Source organism: Carassius carassius, chromosome 31 (genome assembly GCF_963082965.1).
Source record: "Carassius carassius chromosome 31, fCarCar2.1, whole genome shotgun sequence".
NCBI lineage: Eukaryota > Metazoa > Chordata > Actinopteri > Cypriniformes > Cyprinidae > Carassius > Carassius carassius.
In genome coordinates, this window is record NC_081785.1 from 8,471,239 (window position 1) to 8,486,126 (window position 14,888).

General features: G+C 35.7%; 1 protein-coding gene across 21 annotated transcripts in view; it reads right to left on the bottom strand.

Moving 5' to 3' along the window:
* The window catches only part of LOC132111465 (ankyrin-3-like), a 103,116-nt gene that overhangs the window by 20,042 nt on the left and 68,186 nt on the right, over positions 1-14,888 (bottom strand). For 10 of the 21 annotated variants that reach the window (XM_059518778.1, XM_059518774.1, XM_059518788.1 and 7 more), the window contains 13 exons: positions 10,664-10,766; positions 8,248-8,292; positions 7,368-7,477; positions 6,399-6,431; positions 4,396-4,620; positions 3,980-4,134; positions 3,647-3,858; positions 2,808-3,015; positions 2,398-2,494; positions 1,338-1,566; positions 937-1,062; positions 310-420; positions 1-27 (listed from right to left, as the gene is read on the bottom strand). In XM_059518778.1, coding sequence (XP_059374761.1) covers positions 1-27; positions 310-420; positions 937-1,062; positions 1,338-1,566; positions 2,398-2,494; positions 2,808-3,015; positions 3,647-3,858; positions 3,980-4,134; positions 4,396-4,620; positions 6,399-6,431; positions 7,368-7,477; positions 8,248-8,292; positions 10,664-10,766 — 1,681 coding nt within the window. Of the gene's footprint in view, positions 28-309; positions 421-936; positions 1,063-1,337; positions 1,567-2,397; positions 2,495-2,807; positions 3,016-3,646; positions 3,859-3,979; positions 4,135-4,395; positions 4,621-6,398; positions 6,432-7,367; positions 7,478-8,247; positions 8,293-10,663; positions 10,767-14,718; positions 14,731-14,888 lie in introns of all 21 variants that reach the window. The other 11 variants (XM_059518790.1, XM_059518782.1, XM_059518792.1 and 8 more) reach the window with 8 other exon arrangements.

Genomic DNA, 14,888 nt, shown 5'->3' on the forward strand with positions numbered 1-14,888 from the left:
CTCATCATCAGGATCCGACTCCATTTCCTAAAATTTCCCATGGTGCATTGCAGCAATACATAATGGAGCAGCAGCAGCCGAGGATGGTGGGCAAGTGAAGATCGTATTGGAAAGAGGAGATAAGAGAAAAGGAGTGAAAAGAGGACAGTAAAGGAATAGAAAAGATAATAAATGCAGAGAGATTAAAAGAGAGCAAGACAAAAAGAAAGGCAAATTAAAGTTACAGCACAAGTAGCTCTGTGAAATTGTTTAATAAACTCCAGATAATACTACAGAAAAGTCACACAACATGTTTTTGTCTGTTCTTACCTTCCTGTGTGTTGGCAGTGTAAAGTTAAGGTTGCAGATTGCACTCTGTGCGATTTTAGGCTCTCCGAGAAATGAGATTCTCCCACATGGATCTTGGCCCATATCTCTGACCTACAAAGCACATCCATGTACACAACACAGAATGACAAAAAAGTGTTAAGATATAATTTCATTCATGCCAGTATCCTAATAAAAGCTGCTTTATTTTACATTGAGCTGAGCTGCCTCATGGGGTCTGCTATATTGCGGTCACATGACCAGCCAAATACAAATTATATGCTATACATTTGCTATACCTGTTGTAGGACACTTCACTCTCATGAAATAAATAATTTATGGCTCACTGCGAATAGAGTATTTTTGAACATTCAGTTGTGTGATGCTGCATCCACATTGCTAAGTAACAATATAATGTCCAAGATATTTTGCTACATCTGCTCATGGAACACAGACAAAAAAAAACTTTAACTTACTTTATATCTTTGATCAATAGATTAAATATAACTTTTTGCATTTCATTTCAATATTCAGATTTAACTATATAGCTGATTTACTGGATACTTGTTTACTGAAATTCTGTAAGTGCATACTTTACAGCTGAAAGAATTAGGCCACTGTCCCTCAAACCTTGACATTGAATGGGAGTCGGTTCTCTTTGAAGGCATAGAAGTTGAAGATGAGTTGCTGACCACTCTTTGCCAGAGGAGTGACGTTGCCGTAGCATTCTACATGAATGGGCTTACCCTCGAGAATCTGACAAAGGAACAAGTAAGTCATAAGCATTTCTCCATTTATGTCTCTAAGGTGTCAATAAATGATCATAAGGGTTATTGTGTTTGAATATGGGAGAATATGAAAATGTGGATGGCCTGTGAGTTTTCTTATGTGTGTGTATATACAAGAATATTCACAGACTCATGACTCACTGTTTCCAGACACTGAGAGCATGTTCAACATTAATTATTTATGTGAACGTGTGTATAGTGCATGCATGTGTGTAGGCTAGCGTATGAGTAACAGTGGCACACCTCAATGTCTTTGCTCCTTGCCACCTCCTCAAAGTTCTCCTGCTGCTCCAGAGTTTTGTCAACTTTGTCGTCAGTCATGCAGAAGCAACGCAAGCGGGACTCTATGGGGTCGAGCGTTTTAGCAAACACCACAAACTTGGCCAGGTATGGAACGCATATCAGCTCTCTGTACAACTGAGATGCTAAACCCACTGTCTCACTGATCTGCTGACAGTCTGCCAACCAAAATCTACAAAAAGGAGTGGAAAAAATTTACCTAGAATAAGGAAAATCCTGTACAATTCTCAAAGTTTCACAAATATTTACTTTGTCTGTTACAACTCCATAGGACAGAAAACCTTGTTTACATGATAGAAGTTTTGGAAACAAAATCTGATAAAAAGATAGAAATCTGACAAAAACAATGAATGTTTATATGAATGGTGCTTAGTGGGTTGGTTGAAACCCAAAAATGGGCTGCAAATCATTTCTGATATATTCATAAAAAAAAGTTAAATTCAAAAGCAAAATATGACTACAGATGCATGCATATTTAGAAAAATAAATGCTTATCAAAATGAATCAGATAACACATAAAATAAGATGCAATCTTATTTTAATAAATTTTAATAAGTATAAAATTTTAATAAGTATAAAATAAATACAGGTTTACTTGCAACAAGAATAAACATGGTTTAATTTAGCATATTTCTGATCTTATGCAGTAATATCCATTAATTTCAATGTTTGATTTCAAGAAAAGTTTTGTAAGGAACTGAAACTCACAAACTGGGGAGTTAAATAATTTTGAGCAGAAACATAAGTTGACCCCTCGCAATGTTTATAGAAATGGTGTCTATTCTATAATGATCTTAGGTGGACCTTCCTTTCCTCACTAACTCTTTATTCCAGTCCAGTCTGCAGTCATATTTGAGTTAAATTAGCATTTGATATTGTTCATGTGCAGATGAAAATGATTATAATAATATAATTTAATCTAGGGCAGAGATCCTCCACTCTCCCCCACTCTAAAGCACATGATTTATGCATCGGATACACTCCAACATCAGCTGAGACTCACCTGGCAGACACATTTGTGGTAAAGGAAACACAGTCCGTGACAAAGGAGAGTGGAGTGGTCCCAGTGATGTCTTCCCACTGTGCAGGGGATGTTCCACCTAAAAACAAAACAGTTGTAAACACTGGTGTTGGAAATCACTTTTATCACAATATTTTGTTGGGTGCTTAATAATTTTTTGGTCCTTTTTATTCGATAGCAGTATGAAATTTTGTGTCACTTGCAAATGCATGTTTTAATTAGATTTTTCCTGAACTTTAACCCTGTATACACAAAAGCAAACACGAATGTAAAATTTTAATTCAGATGGGGCATCTCAAATAATGTGCAGTTGTTGTTGCACCATTTGACCATGACAGCCTGACATTTTCCACATTTCATTTAAAATACACACACTCAAACTATTCACATGCCTGTAATGCTACAGAGCAGTCTAAGGCAGGGGGCATGTTCTCCTTTGCGGCCATTAGCAACAGCCTCTTTGGATCTGGGTGGCACTGGGATTGTCATGGTGATGGGCTTGTGAAACTTCCTCCTTCTGGGCTCCACGGTAACAATTGGGCTGAAGGATGCACGGTGACCAGTGATAGTCCACACAATATCCTCTGGCACAGGCTGTGCCTGAGAGAGAAACAGAAAAAAATAGTATGATATACAAGAGTGAAGAAAAAAAACCTGTTTCTGAACTAATGCTGTTTTTTTTTTTTTTTGTCATGTCTGATGTCCATTTTGCTTAACCAATTTAGGCATATAAAACAAATTAATCATACATTATGCATATAACAATTTATTTCTGTAGTCTTCTGACTTGTTTCTTTTTTAACATGCATATTCTCTCAGTTTCTATGCTATGTTCATGAGATGTTTACCAGGAAATGCATCCTGAACTCTGTTTTAACAGACAGATTCACATTCATAAGAACAGATGCTAATCAGCTATTATGTCTGTGTTCTGTGGGAAAATATTCTGCTATAATGTGTGTGTGAGTGAGAATGATCCCAGAGTCCCTTGAAATGACATGACAGGCCTGTTTTATGTAAATTACTTAAATTAATTTAGCTTACAAATCATTCAAGATATTTAAGCAGTTACACTTATTTATTGAAAAAAATCAGAAAAAAGTACCCTCAAACCACAAATCAAAACCATTTGCAATCAAAAATAAATAAATAAATGAATGAATTAAATAATTAAATACAAAAGCTTGACCAAACATAATTTGATGAAAACCATCTTGATAAGTACTTATACCTGTAGTCCAACACGAATCTTCTTCGTAAGTGCTCCCTGGGGAAAGGCAGCCTTCACCATGGGAACCGCCTCACTGCTCAGGACTCCGCCCTCTGGTCCCATGTAATCACTTTCTTGTTTGATGCGTGACACCACCGCAAAGTACTGTGGGAAATCTTTTGTGATGATGCGGCAGATACGTTTTTTCTCCAGCTCTGCTGTACTATCCATCTCTGTAATTGCATATAAAAACACAAATAAACTAAATTACAAAGATTTAATGAAAACTACATGTGAGGTATTTAATAAAAACCATATTAGTCTGAAGTTTTAGTTATGTCATTAGTACATTACCCTCATCCATGCCATTAAGAATCGAGGTGAGCTCTGTCACTTTACAGTCATAATGCTGTTCTTTCCAGGTTTCTCCATTATCGCTGCGTAGGACGATCAGCTCCCTCTCCTTTCCCCGCATGGAGCCAAAATGTGGAACTTCAACTATCACAGGCCTGAAATGAAGTGAAGACAAAAAGGGAAGAATTCAATAAGCAGATGGGGAAATGCACAATGCAAACTGTGTTCAGCCTTAATTTGATGAGAATTTAAAGAAGCAAATCCTGACATTACTCAATCTGAGCTCATTCCCCATTGACATTTTTGTCAAAAAAGTTAAAAACGATTGCATTTAGGTCAAGATTATGTTGTTCATGAATTGTCTGCTTTAACTGTGAAACTACAGATAATTTAAGCCACCATGGAGGAATTCTTACCCTAAAAACTGTGCCCCGGCTGGCCCCATCTCCACCAGTCTGCTCACAAGTCCCTCTCCCTCCACCATAGGGGGTAGGTATGCCAGGCGGTGTCGTTTTGCTAGGCGACAAGTTATTCTTGTTGGTGCTGGACACTTCCTGGGTGGAATTATTATACGCATCCCATCATGACGACTTCCTCTCATTGACCCACCCCGAGCATCCACCATGAAACTCACTAGGAACCTGCAAGAGAATACAGGATTAATGGAAGAGAAAGAGGGAAGGACACGAAGAAAGAAAGAGGGACACCACGCTAACCCACTACACAGATACGAACGAGTGAGAGACGATTCTCATGCTTTGATCACTGTACACCCAACACACGTGGTGAGAGAGAGGGAGGGAGGGAGTGAGAAGGGAAAGGTCTAAGCAGAAACGAAAAGGAGGAGAAACATTAAGCGAGAACAGACCATTAAAGCGAGAAAGATAGAGAAAAGTTTAGTCAAGACAGAGGATAAACATTTAAAAAGAGTGACAGTGCTTCGAGCTGTTAAACCTGGCAGCATTTAGTCCCTCATACAACAGCAGCAGAGACAACTGAACAGGAAACACAAGCGATTCCTTCAATACTGACTTGCCAAAATATCACCATAGTCACTGTACTCATGACTCGGTGTCCAAAGCTGAAAATGATATCCTGTTTACTGCCAAGATCAATTGTTTCGAAGCAGTGATCAACAGTGTGACCAAAAGCACCTCCACAGGTGGATAGAAAACCCAAAACATCCTTATCTGTTAACGTGAGCTGAATGCAATATATATTTGCATTCATATTTTCAATATAATGAAAACAGTAATATTTAATATTATAATTTAAAAACCTGCTTTCAATTTTAATATATTTTCAAATGTCATTCACCCCTATGACAGCAAAGCTGAAATTTCAGCAGCCTTCAGTCTTCAGAGTCACATGATCCTCCAGAAATCATTCTAATATGCTGATTTGGTGCTCAAGAAACTTTTAGAATTTTTTTTATCGATGTAAGCATGATATTTTAAGAGTGATATTTATTCAGGATTCTTTGATGACTAGAAAGTTCAAAATAACATTTTATTTTGAATAGAATGCTTTGTAACAATGCAGAAGTTTTTACTGTCATTCAGTCAATTAATTTTTTCAAATACTGAGCCAAATTTTTTTTTATATATTTGCCCTGATGCATTTGCTTTACTTTTTTTTTTTTCTTGACAGAGTAACCATTTTACCAAAATATCAATTTAAAAAGTTTTATGCAAGAACTAAAACAATAAAAATCTTAAAAATAATAAAGGCATGTTTTTCCTCACTATTTTCAAGGAATAAATAAATTAAAATCTCAAATAATATTTTATAATTTTCTTTTATATGGGTTAGTATAACAATAAATAGTAACAGACTGCATTATTTACATATTTTTTAAAAAACACATATTTTTTTGTACAAGATATGCCACCCACAAGAATAAAGTAACATTATTGAGGGATGGTGCAAACAATAATCTATTTCTTGAATCAGAGTACTCAATCAATTCAAAACATCACTGCAAATTCACAATGCCTATTTTAAATTAATATAAATATACTGTTAATTTTACAAATATTGCCCAGCCCTACTGAGGAAATGATGCTGCTTCAACAAGTAATTTCTAACTGTGAAATGAAGAACATTTAAAAAAACAAACAACCTTTCATCACAAAATGTATAATGTGCTGATGGTGGAATTAGTATGTGTAATGAGTGATCTGCAGTTTATTTTATGACTATGATGAAGTTGCAGATTTCTGAATGAGATGAGGTCCATTTCCAAAAAAAACAGCTAAACACACAGTGTGGAGGAGTGCTCACACAGATGAGGAGATAAAACAGGGAATAAAACAGAGAGCAGGAAACAGACAAAGAGTGAAAGTAAACAGGAGAGGACAGATGAAAATACATGACAGAAAGCTATAGAAAGAGTGACGTCACCGGACTCAGTTTTCACCTGGAGTCATACTGAGGAAGTGGGGAGGAAGGGCTGCAAAAGGAAAAATTAACGAAAAGAAAAAAAGAACAGAAAGCAGGAGGTAAAAAAATAAACATTCATTATTAAAGTTGTTATCATGGTAAAAATGCTGACATACATGTAAGAAAGACATGAAGCTGATGTCAAAAATCTGATCTTATGTGCAATGTAGCAGAAAGTGGGAAAACAAATGTGCTTTATGCAAACAACAAAGCCAAAGAAAAGCTTTTCACATGCTTGCCCAAAACAGCATCATGTTTACAGACTGGTTAGATTGAATCATCTCCCACCAATCATAAATGGTATCATTATAATGTGCACATGAGATGCTCAATCCCCGTATGCAGATACATGTGGTCAAAAGCAGTACGTTTTAGCATTTAGATAAATGGGTACTCTAACAGAATTGCACTTCATTTGGGTCCACTAATACACAGAATTACACATTTCATTTCTTCGATATAAATTTTTTTTAACTAAATACTGATATGCAAAATAAGGAGGACTGAGGAGCATTAAACAGTTTGGGGTCAGTAGGATTTTTCAAAAGCAATCAATACTTTCATTTTAGCAAGGATGCATTAAAAGTGTTATTAAAGACATGAATAATGTTACAAAAGATTTATATTTATATTTCAAATGAATGTTTTGGATGTTATATTCATCAATTATGTGAAATAAATGTATCACTGTTTCTACAAGAATATTAAGCAGCATAACAGTTTCCAAAATGTATAATAATAAGAAATGCTTCCTGAGCAACATATCATCATATTACAAAACATAACAAAATCTAACAAACCCCAAACTTTTGAACTGTAGCATATATACATCATATAAATATATATATATATCATAAATCGGAATCAAAATCTATTGATGTTGTGGTAACTAATGTGTTTACATACTCAAAGTTAAACAACCATAAACACAAAAACATATTCTTACCCAGAATGCACAGGACTGCAGACAGTGTTATGTGAGTGGTCCACTGTATCAGGGGTCCAACTGTACCGCCGCATACACTCACTGTTGTATTCACGAGTCACTGCAAGGTGCTGTAAACACATCCATATATAAAAACACACACTTCGGGGTCAGGAGCAGTTGGGTAACCTTAAAAATGTGTGTGAAGGTTGTTAGAAACAGAAACATGTTGTAATTCAATTTAGAAATGATCATATATATATGTGTGTGTGTGTGTGTGTGTGTACATGTTTTTCTATTGTGGTGGGGACTAAATTGAGGTCCCCACAGGTAAACAAGCTAATAAATTACACAGAATGAAGTTTCTAGAAAATCTAAAAATGCAGAACGTTTCCTGTGAGGGTTAGGTTTAGGTGTAGGGTTGGTGTAGGGCCATAGAATATACAGTTTGTACAGTATAAAAACCATTACGCCTATGGAGAGTCCCCACAAGGATAGCTGACCAGACTGAGTGTGTGTGTGTTTGGGTGTGTGTGTGTTTGTGTGTTTTTAATTCAGTGACTCAGTTATCTAAAGATTCCTGAGATGCCTTGTAAAACCACTGCCAAAAAAAAGCTAAGAAAAACAATGTCTTTGGAAACATCCCACTGGTACATCTGGATGAAACATGGCCTCAAACAGGACACTCAACAAGAAAAATAAAAAGCAGAAAAAACAATGAGTGAAAAGACAACAGAATAAACACTGTAGATGGAGGTGGAGCTTGCATTTCCAAACAATTACACAGATACAGAAGAGCAAAAAAATTTGAAAAAATGAACGTGTTTGGATTTTGGTCTAATGAAAGGATGGAAAAGATGTAGAGAGATGATCTAATATGGTCAAGATCAAGGACCTGTACCTTATTCTGAGGGTCCACCATGTAGGAAATATCTTTAAATACACTCTGAAGCCAAACATAGAGAGACAAAATATGTATAAATGTATAAGTGTTTCTCTGATATTCTTCAAAACTACCTAAATGCACCTGAGCTGAACACTTGAATGACGCCCAAAAAGCTAAGACAGACAGCTCAGTTGCTTTTAGAACACAACATCTGAAACTGAAGCAAAAGTAAAAACACATTAGTATACTGTACTGCACTCTATCTCTTTCTACATTCCCATAAACAAGGAACACAGTCATATACTTAGACACAATACTGACCTCATAACAGTTATTTTTAATTAAGGCTAATGGCTGTTATGCTTGATATGCATGTTAAATCAATACAATTCAAATTTTAATCAAATAAAATAAGTGGCCTAGTAACTACATCTCTGTTTTCTTTAAGAATTGAGTAATTCCAGGACTCTAGCCTGAATATTTGCTCCTGAAAATGGAAAGAGCAACAGAACTCTGAACAGGAAAACACAATGGAAAAGAGTGACCGAGTCCAAGTCTGACTTTCCATCGTTCTCTCTCTCTTTGTCCTTCTTCCCAGTGTCTATTCAACTGTTTAAGGATAGATCGAGGTCAAGCATTTTGATATCTAAATGTGCCTTTAAATAAATTCTTAATAGACTGAAAGTTTTATTTAAAGGCACATTTGGGAATGAGAATGTTAAACTGGAAAGAACAGAATAGTGTGTTTGTGTCTGTGTGGATGGGGACCAGGCTTTCGTAAACCCCATGGGACCCAAAACAAATATTCCAAGACATTTTGCTCTGTTGTGGAAAGTCCTGAGCAGGCTTTGTGCAAATGTACATTTATTTGAAACAGCTTTACAGGAAATGCATATTTCTACATTACAAACAGGGGTGACCATCAAATTAATGTCCATATTGCAGAAATGTACAGTTTTGAATGAAATGTGACCTTGAACCCCAAAACCAGTCTTAAGTCGCTGGGGTATATTTTTAGCAATAGTCAAAAAAACACCCTATGGGTCAAAATTATCGATTTTTTTTTTATGCCAAAAATCATTAGGATATTAAGTAAAGATCATGTTTCATGAAGATATTTTTTTATATTTCCTACCGTAAATATATAAAAACTTTATTTTTGATTAGTAATATGCATTGCTAAGAATTAATTTGGACAACTTCAAAGGTGATTTTTTTCAGTATTTTGATTTTTTTGCACCCTTCAGATTCCAGATATTCAAATAGTTGTATCTCGGCCAAATATTGTCCGATCCTAATAAACCACACATCAATGGAAAGCTTATTTATTAATCTTTCAGTTGATTTACACTTAAGACTGGTTTTGTGATCCAGGGTCACAAATAAGTATCTTTATAATCAATTATAAACCGATGTTGTTAACATAAACAATGACTATTAAAATCATTTTTGTAATTTGAAATCGGAAATAATGTATAAATATAAGAAACATTAAATGAAAATTAGAAATGAAATAAAACAACTAGGTTGAAAACAAAATAGAAATATTTAAAGATATATTTAAATATATATAATTTTTTTTAACTAATAAGCACAAAAAATAACACAATTAAAACTAAAAATTTAATTTAAATTAAAATAAAATCTAATTCAAAAAATATGTAAACGCTATAAACCAAAATAATAATACAAGACTTATTATAAATAATTTCTTTATCCACTTTTTTTTTTACTTCATCCATCTTTGATCATCCATCAATACTTTGATGTATTCATGCATTCTGGGATTGACGTAATTACTAAGGATAAAGAAAAAACCTTCAAATTTAAAAAGCAGCATAATTTCCCTTGGTTCTGAAACCTATGATGCCTTAAAATGCTGCCTATGAAGGTAACTCACTAGCGTTTGTAACAATAATGTAGTGTGTGTAACAGCAGCTTTTCCACCATCAGTGTGAACCATTCTAAAAACAGTATGGAATGGTTATATATTTCCACTTGAGCTTGGTTCAACACAACATGATTACAAACCATTCTTGGTCCGTAATTCTCAGCACGGTTGGCTAACAGTGCTGAACTTTGCTGGTAGGAGGTGTTTGTAGTGACGTTGCAACTCATGATTGGTTGTTGCCTGGCTACCAGTTTTTCTCTGTAGCTGACCAAGTGCTCTATTTGATCATAATGTGGTCGCTATTTACATCTCATACCATCTGTAAACACTTGTGTTACCAAGGCAACGACTGATGCATTTGTATTACAGGCTCTGTTATCAGCCCCACAGTGGAAAATGAAACCATATCTGTATCAGAAACAGAAGGGTTAAGCAACGAGAACAGTTTGGCCTGATGGTGGAAAAGCAGCTACAGAAGTGAATTAGAACAAGACAGTGAAATCCACAGATGAGAGCGATAAAGAGAGTGGACGTTCTTACCGTGTCTTTGGTGGGCACCAGCATCTCTTCAATCATCATGCTGTCTCGAGCAAAGGAGCTTCTGTTCAGAGTGTTGGACCTGTCTGAGCTGAAGGAGCGCAGACTGGAGTGTGTAAGAAGTTCACACATGTGCACACGCACAAGCAGATACACATAAACATAAAGCGAAAGACACACAAACAGGGACAGACGAACAAACAAAACAAAAACACAAAAGTTACAACATGCAACATCCAGGGAGAACAAAATCCAACCCTTCTGAGGAGAGAAGAGAGAAGGGGATATCTGATGGATGGAGAGGAAACAGATGCTGTATGGGCAACATTACTGTAACTGTAACATTTAAATAATTTAATCAGATACGATACTATTCAAAAGTTTGCGGTTTGCAAGAATTTGTTGTGTTTTTGAAAGGAGTCTCTTATACTCACCAAGGCTGCATTAATTTTATGAAAAGTACAGTAAAAGAGTTATATTGTAAAACATTATTACAATTTAAATATTTTGATTTTTTTTTATTGCTATAATCTATTCTAGCATTATTTTCTTAAAAAAAAAAACTTACTGACCCAAAGCTATTGAAAATTTAAACAGTAGTGTATATAGGTTTTACGCTTTGTATGCTAGTGCTTCTTAAATGTAACTCGATTAACAACACTTAGAAGTAATAGAAATTGCAGACCTTTCCTAAACAAATCGCGCAATTTTTGGCATCATTTATGTCAGTATCAAAAAGAAGTGCAGGTCTATCTATATGCCAAGGTTTAAAAAAAAATAGTTCACCCAAAATGAACAATTCTGGGTAACACTTTATTTTAAGGTGTCAGTGTTACACGTCACATATATTTACTATTATAATAACTACTAATTATGCAGAATTACATGCAAGTAATCCTAAGCCAAACCCAAACCCTAAATCTAACTAGTATAATAAGTACTAGGCGTGGAAGGGTTCAACTTTTCACGGTTTCACGGTTTTAGAGTCACCGTTTCGGTACGGTTCGGTATGTGATATGTTTATGGAAAAATAATAATAATAAGATTATTCTATCTAACTACAAGCAACAGCAAAAATAAATACAACAGAGACACAATGTAAAGATACAAATAAAATAAACAGTGATTTTCAGTTTTTTTAGGTAGGTCGCATTAGTTTTTAGGTACAGAAATTAAATAAAGTAATCAAATGTAAAACAGCATTGCATATTGGACTGTATTAATTAAAGATTATTCTTTATTAAAGTTACAAAAACATTTCAAATCAAGAGCAGTGAGTAATTTCTTTGTTGTTGCTGTTCAATTAATATAAAGACTACTTTAAGACTTTAAGAGAATGCACTGATTCAGTGCACTGATACAGTAGGCCTACGTTTAGCTGGCTATGTCTGCTGTAGGATACTTAACAAGATGGGCATTTTGACATAATTTTTGTGTGAATTTGTCCATTTAAACACAATACTTTAGAGAGAGCTTAATATTTGTGCTCTTCGGATGAGCGAATGCACAAATCTTCTCACTTCTTGCATTCTTTGGCTCTTAAATGCTTAAACTGGCAAAGCTTAAATGAGTTTAGTTTAAACACACAGATATCAACGTGTGCTGTTCAGGTCTCACCTGCGTACATGCGCTATCAGCACCTGGGTGATGACGGATTAAATGACTGTTCATTATCCACCATACAGCATTCGGATTGAACAAGAGTGAATGGTTCGTCCATGTTTTTGTTAATTTTTTTTATCACTGTTGTTGCAATGTCTGGGAAGCCAGAATGCGCATCCATCAACAGAAATATATATTAGCTGAACCCTGTTTGTTTTACGTGTTATTTACAGCAAACCATATTAAAGATGCTTTGTCAGATTTAAACTGAACCGCAGTCCCAATGCATGCCAAACTGTGTGTGGAGACCCGAATGGTTAGATTTTTTTCAGCAAACTGTCCCACCCCTAATAAGTATATGTAGTTAATTAATATTACTCAGTACTTATATGTATAATTACACTTTAAAAAGGGCACCTTAAAATAAAGTGTAACCAAATTCTGTCATTAATTACTCACCCTCATTGCGTTCAAAACCTATAAGACCTTCATTTAACTTTGAAACACAAATTAAGATATTTTTTGTTAAATCTGAGAGCTTTCTGATCCTGCATAGACAGCAAGGGAACTACCACATTCAAGGCCCAGAAACACAGTAAGGAAATCTGTTAAATAATCCATGTAACATCAGTGGTTCAACCATAATTATATGAAGTTACCAAAATACTTTTTGTGCACAAAGAATAACAACTTTATTTAATGATTTCTTCTCTTCCTGGTCATTCTACACGGCCATTCACAACAGTACCACAACACATGCATGTGCATTCCACTGTTCCGTCAGCAGGATCACACGCATGTGTCGTTGTACTCTTGTGAATAGCCATGGAGAATGACCAGGAAGAGCAGAAATCATTGATTAAAGTAGTTATTTTTGTTTTAGTTGAACAACTGATGTCACATGGAGTATTTTAAAAGTCTTTACTTTGTTTCTGGGCTATAAAACGTTTCAGTTGCATTGCTGTCTGTGCAGGGTCAGAAAGCTCTCGGGTCTCATCAAAAATATCTTAATTTGTGTTCCGAAGATGACCGAAAGTCTTACAGGTTTGAAACGACAACAATAACGGGTGAGTAATGAAAGACAGAATTTTCATTTTTGGGTGAACTATCCCTTTAACATTTCATGCAAAAAGTTTTGAAATAACCCTAATCCATGAGGGACAGTTATAGCAAGCACCTCCAATAAACTAACACTTTGAACAAGTACTTTTCAGCTCATTTCAAATGTGTAAGTGTGTCCCTTCTGCAGTACTCTTAGAAATGCCAGGATCTCTGCAGGACAGCAGTCTTGGGTTGGTTGCACGGTGTGTGTATGAGAGATTGAAAATTCTGCAGCAATCAGCAGTATTTAAAGGTACAGGACTGTAGCGCACACAGCAGAACTGCACACGAGGGTGTGTTTATGAAAGAAACGGTGACGGTTTGTGAGCTAGTTTTTGTAAGAATGGATTTACAACTCTCTTTCCATTCCTTTTTGTCATCTTCTAGCACTTCAGCTTAATTTGTCTTGATCTGCATTGTTTTTATTGTTCTGTAACATTACAGCAGCAGGCTAACCCTTCTCTGCAGCACACACTCTTTTATTTCTTCTTTCATTTTCTTTCATCTCTTTTGCCTTTCCTTCTTCAGTATTCTCTTTCTTTGCTATGTACTTCTTTCATGTGATCTTACTCTAAACAGAGCAAGCATTGTATAAAAAGGCTATACTATGGTTGTGTGCATTTGCATGCATGTGAAACAGCATACAACAAAAATTAAGAGGAATATTTGTTCTCTCACCCTTACAGGCTAAGTTATCAATGTGGGGAGTAATGGCCAATTAAATGTGCCGTCAGCGATGTGACAGAGTAATTGGCTTAAACTGCCGACTGATCGGCTTGAAGCTTTTGTCCCTGGATGTTACACAAAGCATCACACAACTGAAACAACAGCAAAACACAACATATATGAAAACAATCCATGCCACACTAAACAAAAACTTATAAAGAACCAACATATAATAGTTAGCAAACTATTCATTAATATTTCAGAAATTAATAACATTTAAAACCACAATATTTCACAACACACAACTACTGCCCACTTCTCCTGTTGTCTTAAAACACTCCTTACATCTTTTGCATTTATAAACCACCTTCAAAAAAGTTAGATGGCTTTAGTGTGAACGATAAGAAGCGTGCTCGGCTTCTGAGCTGGATAGAACAAATAAAACATCAACGCAAGAGAAGTTCATAGACTAAAACAGTTAAGATGCATGAATTTGTTCTATCAGGCCAAGGAGCTCAGACCTCAGTGTATGAAAAGGATGAGACTCCACAGAAACGCACTGCACCAGATGATACAGTGGAGCGGGGCATGATGGGAGTTGTAGTACGTATGGAAAGGGGCAGAGACAGAAAGTACAGCTACGGAGAGAGAAGGCGAAATGCACAGAGAGAGAAAGACATCTCTCTTACCTTATCCTGGGGCTAGAGAGAGTGAGAGAAGCCAAGAAAGAGAAAAGACAGTAAAATGTACTGGACGCGGAGAAGCAGTGAGAGTTAAGCATGGCACTGAGGCTCGGCCACAGCATGTGTTGTGCTCCTAGACAGGACTGGGTGCACTTTTGGTAAAAACACCCAACATT